The sequence below is a fragment of the Amblyomma mixtum genome, chromosome 3 (genome assembly GCF_055824585.1).
Source record: "Amblyomma mixtum isolate Tamu chromosome 3, ASM5582458v1, whole genome shotgun sequence".
NCBI lineage: Eukaryota > Metazoa > Arthropoda > Arachnida > Ixodida > Ixodidae > Amblyomma > Amblyomma mixtum.
Genome location: NC_143014.1, coordinates 417,158,390 through 417,177,933, shown reverse-complemented (window position 1 = coordinate 417,177,933; position 19,544 = coordinate 417,158,390). Strand labels below are relative to the sequence as shown.

The 19,544-nt window shown below is 47.0% G+C and overlaps 1 protein-coding gene across 5 annotated transcripts in view; it reads left to right on the top strand.

The window, feature by feature from the left end:
* The window catches only part of LOC149357774 (anaphase-promoting complex subunit 10-like), a 93,997-nt gene that overhangs the window by 20,380 nt on the left and 54,073 nt on the right, over positions 1-19,544 (top strand). For all 5 annotated transcript variants that reach the window (XR_016291890.1, XR_016291889.1, XM_089584928.1 and 2 more), the window contains one exon: positions 1,922-2,066. Coding sequence is in view for 1 of the 5 variants with exons in the window: in XM_089584925.1 (XP_089441051.1) it covers positions 1,922-2,059 (138 nt within the window). In the remaining 4 variants the exon portion in view is untranslated. The remainder of the gene's footprint in view (positions 1-1,921; positions 2,067-19,544) is intronic.

Genomic DNA, 19,544 nt, shown 5'->3' with positions numbered 1-19,544 from the left:
GGCAACGCCAAAAGCTGTAATGATATGTACCCCCATTCTTAATTAAACTAGGATTTTGTACAAGCACCAAGATAAACTAACACGGAAAATCAGTGAAGCCTTTGATATCCAAAAAAACAGTGCATGACTCGTGCGTGAGCATCCCCTCTGTTACAGTTCATGACTGTGAACTAAAGTATCTTGACCCAGTTGATTGATGTATCATTGTAGCTTTTGGTGTTGCCATGCGCTTTTGGTTGTCGATGGAGTATATATTGCGTGTTGTTTCTAATAAAGCTTTCAGTTCGTAGTCAGCGCCGGTACTGTTGTCCTCTTTTCTTTGTCCTTCACCTTAGCGCTGCTTTTTCCAAGCAATCCGTCACCCACCCACGTTCACGCGTCTTAAACTGCCAGTCTCTCTCGGTGTAGTTTGATAAGGTGGTCTTCATCATCTTCCATCCGTGCTGGTGGAAGCGCCATCCGACGAGCATGCAGCAATCCGCACAAAATGTCGGCAGCTTAGAAGCAGTGAAATTCAGTTAGAAGACAATGCTATCGCAGTGCTATCGGGTAATGGTGATTAAGCGACCTAAAAACTTTCCTCCTTCGTAGTAGATTCTTTGCTTAGCAGTTATTGTAAGTCTTGTGGTACATGCTACTGCATTGCTTGCGGAATGTTCTTAGCGTATTACTTTCCGTACACCGACACAACGCACTGACTCATTTTAGCAGTGCATATAGATAACAATAAATGTTACAAGTGCAGGGCGCATGTATGCAGGCAGTGCGTGCCAGAAGTGAAGCCAGAGTGATACCGTGGGGCTCAACTCGTGACTATCTCGATTTTGTCTCACGTATTAGCTCGAACAGCTCACACGCCCAAACACACAACAATAAAAGCATCTAGCCTCTCGTCCAACTCTGCCTTTGAGAGCTTCTCTTATATTTTATTACTCAGTAATATTGCCAGAAGTTGCGGACTAGAAAAAAAACTACTTGGAAAAACGAACGAAACTATAAGTGAGGGTGAGGGTGAAGAAGGATTGACGATATGTGTGTGAGGGCGAGGGATGGCCAGCCAATTTTGCGAAGAGAGAGTGGTGGAGGGCCGGATAATTTCTCAAAATTAGGGCGAAGGTGAACGAGGTCCATGTATTCAAAAGTGACGGTAACGTAGGAAAATAAAAATGGGGGCAATTTGCACCTCTGGTCGAAAAACAATTATCGCTAGAAAGGTATAGTGTTGTCTCCGTTGGTGCTGGCAAATGGTGGATGGGCTAGGAACCTCTGCGTACTCGCTGAGTGATGCGGCAGAATCCGATTGCTGGCCGCACGTGACACATGATCTTGTACTGTGTCAGTGTCGTGTATCTCTGACGCAGCCCAATAAAGGGGAGTATTTTTCCACGCTTGCCGGGGCCAGACGTCGGGTCTCGTCTCTACACCGAGCACAGGGTGCACGGTGTCGGTTCGCGTCAAAGGAACGGCACCGAAGCGGCACCGTGACTAGGGCAGGAAGGCTGTGGTGGGGTACCTCAACTATAGACTGGTTCTGAAACCGCGAATGCACACTTTATAGAGGAAAACAAAAAAAGCACTGTATTACAGAACTCAGTACATGAAAGGTCCTTACAGGATGGTCAGCAATTGTTGTCGGAGTCGGCGCTTCTACGCTGTCTTGCTCCATTTCCTGTCGCCATCGTCGGCGCCAGCCTCTTCTGCTCAGGTCGTCTAGCGCCGGAGCCATCTCGTATTCGCAGCGGACGTGCCATGTGTGGCCGTGTGGCGTCCATGCGGAGTCTCGCTTTTGTTCCCTCCATGGAAGGGGATACTCTTCACGTTAGAGGCCAGTTCTCACCAGGCTGCAATCACGTGACGCGGGGGGAGAAGACAGCCGAGCGATGTGTTTGTACCTGACTTTTTTCTCCTTCTTCCTTTGCAGGTGTATCGCTCTGGCAGAACCGCACCAGTCCGCTCACCTAAGGAGCGTCGAGGGAAGTGCGACCTGCCAGACTCTCTTCAAAGCATCCTCGATCGTGGAATCGGCTGGACACGTCGAGAAGAGCGCCGTGACGTCTAAGAAAACAGTAAGGCTTCCTCCGTATACGTGCATGCGGCGTTATCTTTACAAATAAGTTGAGAGTGACCAACGTCTTTATGCGATCAAAAGTTTACGCGCCGCGTGTGTGCGGAAAGAAATGATTTTTCAGAGCACTCACGTACTCTAGTCGCCTTAAATGCGCATAACAATACCACGTGGCTGGGTAGGGAGGCGAAGCTATGATTTTTTTTTTCGAAGAACTCGTGTCCCGTAATCTTTTGATTGCGATAGCACGTGCTGGTCCTTCCGGTAACAGGATAAAGTCGTCGTCGCGTTCTCTGTCCACTAGGTGTTCGTTCGTAGGCTGACGTAGGCAGTCAATATTTTAAGCGATCGATGTCACAAATGAGGGCTTAGATATGTTTTTTTTTCGGGCACCAGTGGCGGAAATCAACTGCGGCGTTTATTCGCCGGTACAAGAAGAAACCCGGGCTATCTTTTTGGTAGCATTCCTAGGAATATCTGTGGCTTCCGAGAGCAGCTGACGGCCCACTGTGCTCACTGTCACGGGTGTGATCCCCAACTCACATCCTCATAGGCCCGAAACTAAAACACCCTGTACTATCCCTCTCAGTATGAGCTGCAACACACAAACTCTGGCCAGGGCCCAATTCTCGAAGCACTGCGAGCCCAGAGCTACTGAAAATTTCTGCATATAGCCGTTGATGGAAGAAAAAATTTTGGATTGAATGTTTGTGCTGGTTGGGTGCTGTGTGTGCAAGTCGTCGCAGGCTGTGCGTGTAGCACTAGCAACCAGTCGTTGTTAGTTGCACGCCCAGGTTTACTGCAGTAAATATCTAACGACTTGGCTAAGCCCATAATTGTTTGCGCTTTTAATTTTCAAAACCTGCACTTTACCTATTGCTGTGCGTCCGTCTGCTATGTGGAATCGATGAATACATGTGCATGCAGCCCAGGGGGACGAAAACGCGAGCCACTACTGTTCCGGCTAATTCAAAGAACCCCCTCACACTAGGTGGATGCATACAGAACAAGAGGGTTATGATAGGCGGAAAGGCCTCTCCCCCTCTATCCCTTTTGAATTTTCGTCTTGCGGGGCCTTTACAATTGCAGCGCGCCCTTGTTTAGTGAGCGACGCCAGGCGTGTTATCTCGGGCGCTATCACCTGCTATGCGATGCCGGTCACTTTGGCGTCGTGTTCCTTCTTGTTATACTGATGTCGGTGCAGCGACAGACAGGTACGGTGGTGTTTGGTTCTGTTCTCCCAACCTTCTAAATTGCGAATAGCACAATGAGACCCTCAAGGATGCAGCGAACCCTGCTACCTGCGAACGTTTTCTCGCGCGCCTCCGCTAGTTGCAGCGATTAACTATCATTTAAGCCCTGCTGTTGATGAAACAGTCATCGTCTTTCGGCCGAAGACGTGTCGATACATTGTGCGAATTCATTATGCAGCTGCATATTAGCTGAATTTTATTGATTTCGCCAATTATTATTATGGAAAGTGAAGATCTTGCATGATATTGATTTGTTGTAATTTGTTTTCGTAAATACAAAACAATTCTTGCAATTATCTGGGATTTCAAAAAGCATACAGCAGGCATTAAATTGCGTACGCTCAGTGTATGGACGGTATGATCGTTCATTAATTTGCTGGAATTCAGTGCGCGCGAAATGATGCTCTGTAAATGTCAGCTGCACCATTTCAGAATTACTTCACACCTCATCACGATGCACCATTATATGTGCACTGTACGGAATATTCTAACATGGATATGTAGCGCCTCGTCTTCGCTGCGGGATAAAAATAAACTTGCTGACAGCGTGCAGATTCCGAGCAGACTGATTTTATTCTCCACAAAACAGAAACGAATACGAAAGGAGAGCGCGGAGGCAACGAGCGAGAGAGGGAGCAGAGCGACTATACGTTTTGATGATGCCGTGCCGTGCAGGTGTGAGGCATCTCAAGTTATCGACGACCGGCGCGGATGCGCGAGGCATCTCGAGTGTCCGACCCACGCCGGCGCTTCCCGTCGCCTCCTCTCCTCGCCCTCTACAAACATGTAGTACATTTCAAGAAGAAATACCTCTTTTCGACTGAAAGTAGCGGCAAGGATGTGTCGGTATAAACATTCAAAGTGTGTTCTCTGCTATCCCTACATTGGTCCAGCGGTTTGGTTAGTTGGCCGGCAGCGCGACCGATTTTAAAATGCTACAACAGCAAGGAAAGGGTGTGCGAAAGCCCAAGAAAAGCGCGGATCGCGCCTGCGCCCCGAGAAGTCGAACACCGAATCACTCCCCGCACCCCCCCCCCCTCCCCTTTCTCTACAGTGAAGCCGACTTCGGGGCAATCCGCGCACGAAGCACATGCCATGGGAACAACCCTTGCGCCCACGAGTTTCGGTCGTCTGTTGCAATGGAGATTAATGTTGCCCGTTGTTGCGTCCACCACCAGCTATGAACGTACCTGACGGAAGAAATGGAGCTGGAATCTGTAGTATACGTGGCCAAGAGGAGGTATAGGAGCTTGCAGAGCCGTGCTTAGCCTGTCTAAGCTTTGCCGTAAGGTCCAGCAGCGCCACGTTCTGCCTTCTGGGGAAACAATGTATTCCAGTGGCAGAAAAATTTGGGCGATGTCAACTGTAGCGTTGCGGAGCAAATGCGATAGCAATGCACTCTTCTATTCCTCTCTAGGTTGTGTACCAATTTCTACTTCTATTCGCTGATTCTATTCTGGTACAGAGCGCTTCTTTACTTATTTTTGCTCTTTCCGCCTTAGCCATTTTCATATGACCTGAGTTATTCTTAGCCCAGCGTCTCTTTCCTCTTCCACAAAAGTGGAGAGGGTGAGACGCGAGAGGACGAAAGCTGGGAGCTGTGCCGACCCCAGGTAGCACCGAACATTAGAATAGTGTTATAAAAATGTTATGTAAGTCGCAGTAATGTTGCACGTTGCATAGTAACTTTACATTAACATTAAAAATTAACATCTAACGTTATAAGTTAAATAGGAAACGTTACTTTCACATTCTAAACAAACGTTGTTTTAATATAATCTTCTAAATTTTATTATAATGTTAGAGTCGCAACTATAAAAGAACATTGCAAATATATTTCAAGCGCGGATTTCCAGACATTTTCTCACTGTTCTTAGAGTAAAGATGTTTTTCAACTAACAGCACCTTGTAACCACATCTCTTAGATAGTACTCGCCATAGATTACGTGAAGAGCCCCATTATTTTGTCACAAAACATTACTTATTACCCATTCCACACTGTCACTCATGGGACATCCCGCAGTAGCGAGTATATAAGCTCGGCGGCATGATATCCGTTTGGAGGTGAGTGAATAGGAGTTGCTGTGCTGTAGTAGTGGAGTAGTGCAGTGGTGTCGCTCTTGTTGTTGGTTCTTGCTAAGTGTTGTAAGTTTTGTGCCGTCACCACTGGCAGGCCTGCATGCTTGTGCAGGGCTGCTTCACCATTTTCGAGAAAGTTCCATTTATGTTGTTTACATGTTTCATGAATGCTTGGGGAAGGTTATTCGAACATTTATATGTAACATTACAAAAACATTAGAAAGAAAGGACCTTAAGGACATTGAAATAACATTTGAACGTAACAAAAATGTAACATTATCGCAATGTTTCGGTGTCACCTGGGACGGCGCGCGCTAAGTTTTAGCTCCAGCAAGGCTCCTATACTATCACGTTATAAGCACCAAGATCTCTAGCTCTAGCGCCTTACCGCACACGGCACCACTAGAATCTTTACTTGCCTCCACGAGAAATGCTTTGGGCTACTCGACTCATCCGCATTCGACGAATCATGCTCAACATTTTGGAGACTGTCAGTAACCAGGAGTTGATGAGTAAGCGGCCACCGATGTGGCCGAGCAGGTGTCACTTCAAGGCATGGCAAATAATGGCCGCCCCCAAATCTTGCGCTCCGCTTCCATGTTTTCTTCAAGACTGTACCCGAGCAGAAATCACAGGCGTTCTGAATTTGTAAGCGTACTTGAATATAAAAGGTGCTGGCCTACTGGCATAGTCAGGTGCTCTCTGCCCTGCTCTGTATCACGGTGCGTTGTTTCACATTCTCTTGTGTTCAGAGATCAATCCAATTATGTGCAGAATTTTCGTGAAGTGTTCTAAAGTTGGCTTTGACCAACTGCATTTATATGCCCGCAAAACGTGGTCATCTTTTCTGTTGGCATACAACAGCAAATACGCATCATGTGATGTCGCAGAAAGTAACCCCCCCCCCCCCCCCCCCCCCGCCGAGCTCCCTAAGACGGTGGGACTAAATGCATGTTTGTTACTCGCTATTGTATGGCGCAAGTTGCGCTATTTTTTTATTCTGGTTAATTGCATAATTAGTCGAGGTTAATTGACCAGCTTCGCATGCAACGCAGTTTGGCAAAATAAATTTGTCCAGAAAGTCCTAGGATGGTCCGAAAAACGTCCGATTGAAAACTTTCTAGCTTTCCATTTATTAGGTATTAGGTTTTGCCGCTCACTGCAGATGCCCCGAAGTACAAAAAAATACCACCCGACATGCCGGCTTGCACGCCGCGATTGCGCGACTCTCAAACGTTTCGCCTACAAACGAACTGATTGTTCAACTGGGTGCGCTGCCGCTTAAAGCACGACAGGGCAGTGACGGAGACGTGGCTGTGCGATTTGCGCCAGCCTAAGCGATAAGCATCTGCTTATCCTTATAATGAACCCCAGCGAGGGAAGCATGTCGCTGGCGTAAATGGCAGAGCCAGTGCCTGCGTCGCTGCCCTGCCTTCTTTTAAGCGGGAGCACACCCGGCTAAATATTCTGTTGGTTTGTAAGCAGGACGTTTGTAGCTTTGCAATCGCGGCGCCCCAGCCGAAATGTCATGTGGTATTTTTTTGTATTTCGTGGGCATACACCGTTGAAACCGTTTAATCGGTACTTTGGGGATCGGTCTGGAACTTCTCAATTGGAATTTTTAGCCCAACTTCGTCGCTTGCGAAGTTGGTGAATTAAACTCAACTATACAGGGTGTCCCAGCTAAAAGTAACCAAGCTTTTAAAAAAGACGGAGTGTCCTAGCCCCGTGAGACCAACTGATGGTTGTTGCCAGTCGCGTGTACTAGTCTGAGGTATTTTTTTATTGTGCAAACGTAATTAATTAGCAGAGACTGATTAGCTAACTTTTTAATTATTGCCTTTAGGAAGAAAGTGTCAATGCAGGAATTGTAGAACCCAAAGAAAAATAACCGGTTGTGGTGTTTCCAACCAAGTACCACTGATACAGCTTCTTTTATTTGCCTTAAAAGAAAGCCCGCGAAATACAAAAAAAAACCACGTGATAAGGAAGCAGTTTCAGCGCTCCCAAACGAGCGGTCAAGCAACATCTGCTTATGTTTGCAATGCTTTCCCGAACAGGGTTCGGCGTTTTGAGGTGGTGGCGAGATATGCGTCATGAAAAGTAAGCGGGCCCTGCTTTTCAAGGAAGTGAAGCGCGGCTCGCATGGAGCGCTTTTTCACGCGAAACCTCGCCTCGAGTGATAGGCATGTGGCCATGCCGCCGAACTTGCACCGTCACGCGCTCAAGGAGCGGTCGCCCTAGCGTCCATGCGAGAGTTGCTGGCGTATATCTCGCAACCATCGCAAAACGCCGAACCCCGTTCGGGACAGCGTTGCAAAGATAAGCGAATGTCGTTGTTTGATCGGTCGTCTGGGAGCGCTGAAACTGCTTCCCTATCACGTGGTTCTTTTTGTATTTCGCGGGCTTTCTTTTAAGGCAAATAAATGAAGCTGTATCAGTGGTACTTGGTTGGAAACACCGCAACCGGTTATTTCCCTATGGCATCTACAATTCTTGCATTGACACTTTCTTCCTAAAGGCAATAATTAAAAAGTTAGCTAATCAGTCTCTGCTAATTAATTACGTTTGCACAATAAAAAAAATACCGCAGACTAGGACACGTGACTGGCAACAACCCTCAGTTGGTCTCACAGGGCTAGGACACTTCGTCTTTTTTAAAAGCTTGGTTACTTTTAGCTGGGACACCCTGTATATGCAATGAAGCAGAATAAAAGAAGAGTTACTTCAGCCAGCCAAATGCTTGTGTTCGCGTCATCTTAGGGTGCCTAGGCATATTTATAAACCCTGGCTAAAATTAGCTGGAACGCCCTGTATTTGCTTTTCTTTTTTATATTGCGACCTTACTACAACGATTTATGTACGTTCGGTGAAGTTCACGTAGCCGAAAAGAAAAAAAAGGTACGTTTCAGGCCGGTAATGCATGCTATGTAGAAGAACTCGCTGGGCGAGTTGGCGCATAGCTTCCTTGGGGTGGCTTGCATCATGTCTGTTAGAAATATGCTCCTCGAGCACAGAAAGCACTACTTCCATTTGATTCGGCACAGTCAAAGATTGTGAAAAGAGCACTTGCAAACTCGTGCCTAGAATCAGCCTTAACCAAATCATGCGAGCATGAAATGCATTCCAGCTTTCATAATCAGATCACCAGGCTGCTTTCAACCGGTTTCCCCTGGTCGCTCATCACAGTGGTAGCCAAGAACCTTCTCCAGAAGATAAAGAAAGGCAAGCGCAGCTGTGAGCTTGAACGCTTTCGGAGTACAAAGCCGACAGTGGTTCCATACTTGCACAAAATAGCCCACAATTTAAAAAAAGTGGCAAACAGGCATGGTGTTTCGGTGGTTTTTTCGGCCCAAAAAAAAGCTTGCTGGGTTATGCCCCAGGATCACCGAGGAACGAGCCCCACGAAGCGCATGTATGTAAATGAAACATGCTGAACAGTATGTGAAATGTGATGTACCATGGGCGTGGTCTATCAAATCCAGCTCAAGTGTGGACGCGTGTGTGTCGGCAAAGCTGTATTTATTTATTTATTTAGTAAGGAACCCACAGCGCCGTGGCATTACAGTGGGGGGAGGGTAGGGGCAATGTACAAAAAAGAAGCACACATGACACCTCCGCTCGCAGGCAGAGTTACAAGCATAAAGCGTTCGCCATGTATATCTCACTTCAAAAGAACACATCACAATCGCATCACATCATTAAAGAACGAAAGAACGCATCATTTGATGTCACACTCACAACATCGCTCGGTAGTCTGTTCCATTTTCTAATGGTTTTCGGAAAAAAAGACATTTTAAACAATTCAGTTTTTGCCGCAAATTCGCGGACTTTAAAAACATGGTCAACACGGTTGGATCTATAAAAAGGCTCCTGCACATACCTTTCGCGTTCAACCCGAAGAGTTGAATAATAAACAGCATGAAATAGCTTCAGACGCCACTTCTTTCGGCGCGTGTCAAGCAATTCCCAGTTGAGTGCATCCTTCGTACGCGATGCACTGTAACGAGCCCCGCGAGTGCCAGACACGAAACAAAAGGCAATGTTCTGCACCCTCTACAACTTATCTTTATCTCTAGCAGTAGGCGGCTCCCAGACAGTGCACGTCCCAGACAGTGCGGGTCCCAGACAGTGCACAGTACCTGCGTCAATGAACGAGCAGGGGAGCATGCTCTTCCTATACGAAAAAGAAAAGGGGCGAACTTGCCCGCCCATTGCATTTCATGATCTGGTAGTGAGCCAATGTTCCAAGACATGAAGATTCTGGCCAAGAGTAAAAACAAAATAGCCCGCGAACTTTTAGAAGCATTCCACATCAAAGGAAAAGGCGACAATTGTGTTAGCGATACCTCTGTCACCTTATCTGATATGGAAAGGAATTTTTTTCGTTGCTTTTTCTGACCTAAGCATGCTTGACACGTCCTCCCCTTATTTTTTCTTTCTTCTTCCCTCGCCCCCTTCTTTATTGCGCGTGTGAATACTGCATATATATGCTGTTGTGGAAGCAATAAATTCAGTTGATAGTTTGTGCTCTATCTGTCATCTTCTGCTCTTTCTGTGTACGTTTTTAGTGTGCGCAACGCCATCCCAATAAAAAGTTGGAAGCTTATCAAGGTTAAACCCAGGGGATGCGAAGCAGCCTTCGTTTTGCATTCTTATTATTAACGTCCTTAGCGTTTGGAGGCATCTTGACCGCATACACGACCGGCGCAAAGACGCTGGCGCGGTTGCGGGCACAGAGACTGACGCGACGGCGGGCGCGCGCCGCTTCATCCCTGGCGTGACGTCACATATCACGTGATGCAGCGATGGTGGCGCAGCCGCCGCGTCGCGCGCGACGGCGCGAACCGAAGCGTGGAGGCCTCCGCCGGGCGACGTCCGACGGCGCGATATAAGGCTAGGGTCCCTAGAAATACTTGACCCTAATGAGGCCCCATCTGCAGCCGGTGTGACGTCATCACGTGACGTCACATCAAGTGATCTCACTTCAAGGTCAATGGTGGCCACCGCCGGGCGTCTCGCGAAGGCCCGAAACCTACGTTAATATGCTTCGCATAAAAGACTTCTAGTCGACTGATAAGCATGGTAATGTATAGGGCATCTGTGCTCCGTGCACTGGGACAAAACCCACTCATGAGGCAGTGCATACTTTCAGCTTGCGAAACCGAGCGCGCTACTGCACACATTTATGTTGGTTCTTATTATGCCTGCAGTCCATTTCTGTGAGCATATAAGCTTCGCACTCACAAAGTCCGCGGAACAAATGTGATGTTACGTGTGAGCTGTGCTGAACCAACGTGTACCAGTGCGCTGTTTCATCGCGCATGCCGCATCGGAAGGCAGCAACTGTGCAAGAACTCCGTGATTTGTGGCCGCGATTTACAGATTGATTACGAAATAACAAAGTGAAACGGCAAAACAGCTGAACAAAGAGGTACATTTTGTTGGCATTAAAAGCCTGTCTCTTTCGACGGGATTAAGCATGCAGCGTTCTCGACACATAAGCCGCATGGGGTCGAGCCCTCAACAACGTACACAGCAAAAACAGCGCATCACTTATTAAACCTCATTTTGAAGGAACCACACAGCTCAAACGGGGAGGGTCGACGAAGGACGAAGATACAAGCGCTGTCCCCCGTCCACTGTACCACCTCGCGCTATGTTACCCTTTCAAAACGAACGTCACTCCAGTAAACCAACTTGCCACCCGACTCATAAAACGCCTTGGCACTCATTTACTGCAAAATGAGAGAGAGCTGTAGTAGCGACAGCTTGGCTTGATATATATACATATAGCAACAACTTTATTTATTTATTTATTTATTTATTTATTTATTTATTTATTTATTTATTTATTACCTCAAAGGCCCCGGTTGTGGGGCATTACATGAGGGATGGGCGGATTACATGCAGATTATATAAAGATTACAGAGTACATAAAGATCAGGATACATAAAGATTACAGGATACATAAAGATTACTGATTACATAAGGATGGCCTCAATCTTTTTCTTGAAGTCGATGCAGTTGACGATGAGTACGGCTTCCGGCGGCAGATCGTTCCAGTCCCGAGATGATATGACAAAAAAAGAACGGAAATGAGATGTTGTTCTTGCAGCGGGTGGGTATACGGTCTTGATGTGGCTGTTGCGGCTAGAAGGACGATGAGCTGTTGATATGATAGATGATCCTAAAGGTGAATGATAGAACTTGTGGAATAGGCATAGTCGAGATATTTTTCTTCTAGTTTCAAGGTTAGGCAAGGATGCTCTGGATTTTAAAGAGGACACGCTAGTATAGTAAGAGTAGTCACAATAAATAAAACGGATAGCACGGTTTTGAACTTTTTCAAGGATTATAGAAAGGTTAGATTGATGAGGATCCCATACTGCTGACGCGAATTCTAGTTTAGGTCGGACGAATGTTTTATAAGCTAATAATTTGATAGAAGGGGTAGTAAAACGAAGATTTCGACGTAGGAAGCCAAGGGTGCGGTTAGCGTCATTAGCGATGTTCGTGATATGCGAAGACCATGTTAGGGTATGAGTTAAGGTGATGCCAAGATACTTACAGGAAAGAACAGATGATACTTCAGAACCGAAAAGAACATATTTTGAGGGAATATGGGATTGCCTGCGATGAAAAGAAAGCATGCATGTTTTAGTAATATTAAGGGACATTAGCCAATGCTTGCACCAAGTTTCGATTTGGGTTAGATCAGTTTGGAGGGTGTCAGAGTCTGTTCTGCTGGTAATAGGGCGGTAGATTACACAGTCGTTGGCAAATAATCGGATGTTCGAGTTGACGTTAGAGGGAAGATCGTTAATGTAGAGTAGAAAAAGCAAGGGTCCAAGCACTGTGCCTTGTGGTACACCTGAAGTAACGGGGGAAAGAGGTGACGATGATTTGTTGGCGTAGACAAATTGCTCTCTGTTGGTCAAAAAATTTTGTAGCCATTTTAACACCAAGGGGGTAAGGTTAAGACGGGAAAGTTTTAGTAGTAATCTTTTGTGGGGAACCTTATCAAAAGCTTTTTCAAAGTCAAGGAAGAGCGTGTCAACGGGAATGTTTAGGTCAAGATGAGAGCTAAGATCATTAACAAAAAGGGCTAGTTGGGTGTCACAGGAAAGTCCTTTTAGAAAGCCGTGTTGGTTAGGATGAAAAAACTTGAGCGAAACTAAAAATTTAACGATGTGAGAATAAATAATATGTTCCATTAGTTTTGAACAGATGCTCGTAAGAGAAATAGGGCGGTAGTTTTTACATGAAAACGATGAACCTTTCTTGGGGACTGGAACGATCTTACCGATTTTCCAGTCTTGCGGAAGCACGCCTGATGATAATGACTGATGAAAAAGATGGCACAAAATGACACTGACCACGTTTTTAGTATTTTTTAGCACTTTAGAGTTCAAGCCATCAATGCCAGATGACGATGACACTTTCAATGATTCAATTAGTTTCCTAATACCATTGCTATCGAACAAAATGTCTGGCATAGCTGGATGATCGAAGACAGGGAAGTGCGGTAATTCGCCGTCCGGTTCGTTAGTAAAAACTGAACAGAAAAAATAATTTAGAACGCGAGAGACATCATGTTCCGGAATGAGATTATGGTCCTGATCATGTAAAGTAATAGGTGTCTTGCGTGAAGGATTAATGGATTTCCAAAACTTGTTAGGATTAGTGAGAAGCATAGAAGGTAATACTGATGAAAAAAAGGAACGTTTAGTTTGGTTTACCAGAGATTGGAATGTTTTTTCAGCACCATGGTACTTTTTCCATGAGCAGTCAGTGTTCACACGTCTGGCTGTACGGAAAAGCCGTTTCTTCTTGTTATTAAGGCGCTTCAGATCGTTGTTAAACCACGGTGACGATGATTTTTCTGTGATCGTGATAGTTGTTAGCAAATAAAAAGGCGGGTCTGCTGGGTCAATTCGGCCTCTCCAGCTGGCCGGCAGTTGTAGTCTGTCGGCGACCTCTACACTGTCGTCGTCGCCCTGGACTGCACGCTGGAGTCCGAACTGACGGGAACAGCTTCCCATTGTTCCGAGGAGATCTAACTAGATCTATAGCGGAGGCGGATCCTCCGAACAGTCCCTGATGATGTGGTCCCAGATTAAGTGGCAGGCTCGCCGCATAACTGACATAACGGGTTTACCAGATCGAGGAATATGTTGTAGTATGTCCACGGGTCCGGCTGCGACCGCGCCTCCAGCCATCGCCACGTGGTAGCCTGTTCTCTGCTGAGCAAATCGTGCGGAGGAGGCCAGCGCACTCATAGCTATCTGTAGCATTGCGTTATGGCCTGATACAAGCCCAGGGCCTCACTTTGGTGCGCTCCCGTGTCAGAAGCCTCCTCACCTACTCGGCTGACAAAACCTCGAGAGCAGCGGTGAGCGGCTTCTTTACCTGGATCGCCCTCATGGGCCGGGGCCCAGACTATAGGTCCTCTTCGCTCCTGTCTTTCGGTAACGTTTTTGGAGTTTTATTGGCTGTGGCACAGATGTGTCCCCTCAAAAAATGGCAAAGGGCCACCTTTGAATCGCTAAGAATTATTTCGATAAACCGTCGGTCATGGCGTCGAAGAATACTGGACTCGTCAACGCAGCGCCGTGCCGCGGTCGGCGCAACGAAGTCTGTGACCCACCTCGTATGCTGCGCCGAAGCGGTACTAACGGTTGTCGGTGCGCTCCAGGCTGCCCTAGCTGGCGTTCCTTATACTCGCTGTCTGTGAACCGCAGCAGGTGGGCATCGGAGACCAGCGTGCACGGCCTTCGGTGGGTTGTTTGGCGGGAAGCCTATCTCTCCGCAGGCGCTCTTAGGCGACGGCTATCCGCGCCGCAACTCGCCCTGCAGCCCGCTTCCACTTCGCAAAGTCCAGGCCGTGCATCGTACAGTCCTGCAAGCTGCGAGCGCGTGAAACTAATAATAGCAGCTATTCTTCATCGTGGTAATAAACTATTCCCATCTGGACAGTTATAGTGACCATGAAACGATAGTTATTGAGGTAAGGAAAAGCGCGTTATGTCAGTTATGCGCCGAGCCTGCCACTTTGGACAACAAAATCTGGGACTGTTCGGAGGATCCGCCTCCGCTATAGATCTAGTTAGATCTACTCAGAACAATGGGAAACTGTTCCCGTCAGTTCGGACTCCGGCGTGCAGTCCAGGGCGACGACGACAGTGTAGAGGTCGCCGACAGACTACAACTGCCGGCCAGCTGGAGAGTTTGAGTTTGAGTTTATTAACATTTTAGTTCTCAGTACAGGCCGAAATGACCCCGCAGACCCGCCATTTTAATTGCTAACAAATAAGGTCATTTATATATATATATATATATATATATATATATATATATATATATATATATATATATATATATATATGAGAGAAGCCAAGAGCTCCAGAAACCAAGGGGACACAGGTGATTTTTCAAATTATTTATTTTATTTTGTGGTGTTGATCAATTACGAATTTTACTGAATATGTTATCGCTTAAAGCTAATTGATTAGAAAAGCAGAAGAAAAAACAACCACATGCCGCCGGTAGGAACCGAACCCACGACCTCACCCAACCCCGAAAGCAGAAGATTTGACGGCCGTTGCCGTAGCTCAGAGGTAGAGCACCGGACGCGTATTTCGGAGGTCGTGGGTTCGGTCCCCACTGGCGGCATGTGGTTGTTTTTTCTTCTGCTTTTTATTCAATAAGCTTTAAGCGATAACATATTCAGTAATATTCTAAATTGAACAGCACCACAAAATAAAATAAATAATTAAAAAAATCCCCTATGTCCCTTAGTTTCTGTGGCTGTTGGCTTCTCTCATATTGATAACGAGCCCCTCATTCCCCTCGCTTGTTTGCTTAATTGCTTAGCGAGGGCCTCGGTTCTGGCAGCCTTGACGTCATAGGAAGCTTAAGAGGGTTCTCACACAGCTTCCACCCTCGCCGTTCGATGACGTTCTACGTCACATCAGCGGTAACTCAGGACGTATGTCCGTAGATATTGGCGATTAAAAATGGTGCTTCTCCTCTTTCTCCCCCAACTCATACTCACCGACGCGCAAGAAAAGTCCGAAGTGCACTCAGGTCCGCGCTTCTTTGTGCGCGTGTGTGTGCACGCGTGTGTGTGCGTGCGCGTGTGCGTGAGTATGTTCGTTCGTGTGTGTGTGTGCGTGCGCGTGTGTTTGTACGCGTGTGCATGTGCATGTGTGTGTGTGCCTGAGTGCGTGTGCGCCAGTGTGTGCTTGCCTGTGTGCGCGTGTGCTTGTGTTATTAACCCGGTACCCCATTCGTAAATGCGATGGCAGCTTGACCGCAATGTCGCCTGTTCGCCCGCAACGGAAGAGCAAGTTTTAGAAATTGAAATACAACCGCAGTTTGCGCGTTTTATGAACCGCCACCTTTCCACGTGGTTCGCGGTGGACAGCAACACGTGTATTAAGGCGTAAGCGTTTCTTGGCTCATGATTGACGTGGACGGAAGTTGCAGACAGAAGCCTGTGGACGGAAGTTTTCCGCCCGAACTGTCAATCGCAAGTTGTGTGATAGATAGATTGTGAAAGTTGTGTAAGCAGCAGTTGATAAGCAAGATATAAGTAATGAAATTGAAGACCCCCAAAATAAAAAAATAAATATGAATAAATCGTGATAATAAACAAAATGAAATATAAAAATAAAAAACACAAAAACTAGAAAGGAAAGTAAAAATATAAATAAAGAGAAAAATAAAGGGTGAAAGAGAGGAAAGGGAATGGCTTTCGCATTTCCGCTTTTAAGCAGACTTAAGTGCAATCCTGTAATTTTTTGCCGAGCGTTTAACATGCGTGTTCAGAACGCTATCCTCCAGGTACTAATGGCCAGTGATGCTATTGTTTAGGACGCAGTGCAAGGAGGGAAAAGAAAAATTATGAGAACGGCTTTTGCGCGGTCTGGACCGATGTCCAGTCTGTAAAAGCCACACCAGTGGTTTCTTACGGCACGGTGACAGGGCTTTTAACCGGTTTGCGGTATTTCTTGCTCAGATTCTGAGTGTCACCAGTCCGCAAACCCAACAGAAAGGTTTTTGAAATGTTTTGGACCAAAAACTTTTTACACAACAGCTTTGTGTAGTTACTGCAGAAAAGTTAACACAAAATACTACAAAACAACAGAAAAATTTGTCGTTACGAGAAAAGTGCAAAATATTTCGTATTTTTCCCACGATTCGCATGTTCATTTCCGACTGCGTCGTTTCATTGCCGTCAACGCCGCTTATAGTCGAAGCGTTGACACTAACACTGAATCATTCGCGGCTTAAGCTTTACATACAAAAAACTGCCTGCTGACTCTAGTGTAGGAGCCAGAGCCTCGCTGAGTACAACTGTAACATATTATCAGCATGATGAAGTGCAATCTTTTCAAGCAGTGCTGACTGCAGTCCGGCGAGAGGGAAACAGAGAGAATGGCTTCCAAACGAAACTTTTTGTTTGGGCTGACTTGCGCCTACAATGAACAGAATGACTTGGTGGTGGCGTGGAAAGAGAAATTTGTTTTTTCTAATGTCAACAAAAAATACAAAAATACAAAGCAAAACTGCTGAACTCAAAGTTCTGATCTTTCAAGCACATGCGCAGTGCCGCTGCACTGCGCACGTCAGTAAGGCAGTAAGAAAGCCGACACTCGACCACCGCGCAGGACGATGAAGTATGTCGACCATTTGCGCAAAAACTCAGCCTCGCTCATTGACAGAGCTGTCCACGCATGCTTGTTCAAAGAGGCGCGTGCGGAGGCGCTGCAACATTGGAAACATTGTTCTTTGCGGACGCCCATTTAAGGAAGCCACTCCACGCTGCCGCCACAAAACGAACATGCGCCGCCGCGGTGGCTCAGTGGTTATGGTGCTCGGCTGCTGACCCAAAAGACGCGGGTTCGATCCCGGCCGCGGCGGCTAGAATTTCTTTGGAGGAGAAATTCTAGAGGCCCGTGTACTGTGCGATGTCCGTGCACGTTAAAGAACCCCAGGTGGTCGAAATTTCCGGACCCCTTCACTACGGCGTCTCTCATAGCCTCAGTCGCTTTGGGACGTTAAACCCCATAAAACAAACGAAACAAAACAAACATGCCGACACACAAGAGCATATTTTTAAACACTTCGGGTGAACTAGTGCGCGCTTCCAGGCGGATGAAAAACATGCGTGACACTAATATCCAAAAGGTGCGCGCAGCTACACACTCAAACATTGCGTGCTGCGAAGTTTCAAGGACACCGCACTGCGGGCATCGGCCGGAGGCCGCCACGCCCCACGCCGCAAGGCGGCCTCTTGTGGGCAGGACCCGTCAGCCTAGCAGCCAGCCAAAGTCCCTGACATCTGCAGGAAGCGCAGCTGAGGTCACTTGGCGCCAGCGTGCCCGTCTCGTTTTCTGGAGTTGTTCGCGGGTCAGCTCAGCGACCGTTAGTGCTTCACACATCCTGGAGGGCGGGGTTTCATCAGCATCCAGATAGGGCACGCTGGCAGTCAACGACGCCAGTGTGCGACGCACGTTAACGAAAAATGCCGGCGGCTGCTCGGCTGCAGACCCAACCATGTGTTGTGTAAAAAACACGTTACGCGCTGTACCCAGAAAGTATGCGAGGAGTGTTCTCCCTGGATAGTCAGGATTGCGTACAAGTTCTCGTACTCCTCGCAAGGCGAGCACATTACACATGGTGCGGATGCAAGGTATACTGAACCCACCCATGTAGGAGGGAAGGCGCATAAACAACCGTGACACAAGTTCGGTTTTCCCCGCCCAAACGAAAGAGCCACAGGCCGTGGTTAGCCTGCGAGCAAACGTACGCGGCGGATTTGCGACGCGGGCGACAAAAAAACATGCGGCTAGGACTGTGGACTTCTCTATATAGCTGCGCTCTGCTATTGAAAGCCGGAAAGTTGACGCCACCGAGAGGCGTTTCTCAGCATTCGTGCGGAGGTTAGTCCATGTTTCGCGGGCTACTTCTCCGCTGGCGAGGAATACTACTCCCAGGACTTTCACTCCCTGCACCCTGCGTAGCAACTGGCGTGTTCGGTGGTCGTCGACCAGAATGTCCGTCGCTCTCGGCCGCGCTCTCTTTAAAGGGATACTGAAGCAAAATCTTAAAATTGAACAAAAACACTGAAAATAGATTCTCAGAATGCGATTACACCTAAATCTAGTCGTCACTGGCCGGCGTGACTGGCGCCCGGCCAGTCACGCGGGCCGCAAGTTGAGTCATGACAGCACTGACATCGCACAGTACACGGGCGTGTTTGTATTTTGCGTCCATCAAAACACAATCGGCGCGGCACGGATAGAGCCCGTGACCTTGGGATCAGCAGCCGAACGACAAAGCCACTGAGTCACCGTGGGAAGTGCTGTTCAGTTGTGTTGACATGTGGGGTTGAAAGAGTCAACGTTAAGGAAGTAGGTAATTTCCTTTCATTGCTAAAAGTTAACGAGCTTACATCTTTTGTCAACATCGCAGAACTTAGCAAGTACTGACAGTGGCAAAAAGACAATTTTCCCGTCGCTAGTGCACCAGTAACAAAAAAAACGAAAAAGGAAACGCGGAATGAGATCTCTGTTTCGAAAAGGTCGCAATGTGCAGCAGCGAGTTACTGCAAATAAGATCAACTTATGCGCAAAAAAAAAACGAAAAAGAATCATCGATTCGTGGTTGCGAAGTGGTTTATTTAAGAATAAAGTCCGGCTACTTGATGCTTTTGATTCACAGACTGCGACATATTACTAGTGCTAAAACACACACAAAGACAGCGAGCAGGAAGAGCGTCGCGCGTCTGTCCTGTGTTTTTCTGCTCGATGTTCTTTGCGTGTATTTTTAAGCTTCTATTATGTCGCGGTCTGTGAGTGCTTAATTTGTGGCAAAGAACGCCATTTGAACCGTTTCACTTCTGCTTCGAAGCTTACATCAGCCCATCGGAAAAGGAGATGACAGCAAAATTACCATGTTATGCTCTACACAGCAAAGATTATCATAAAAATACGAGCGGAGTATACCCAAACAACATACCGGCTTCGTATCCTATAGGATTTTCTTTTCTACACCGAATTGTACGCAGCGGTCAACCAGTGAGATGCGCGCTCAGTTCCCATTCCAGAGATCATGAGTACGATTACTGCTATAGTCAT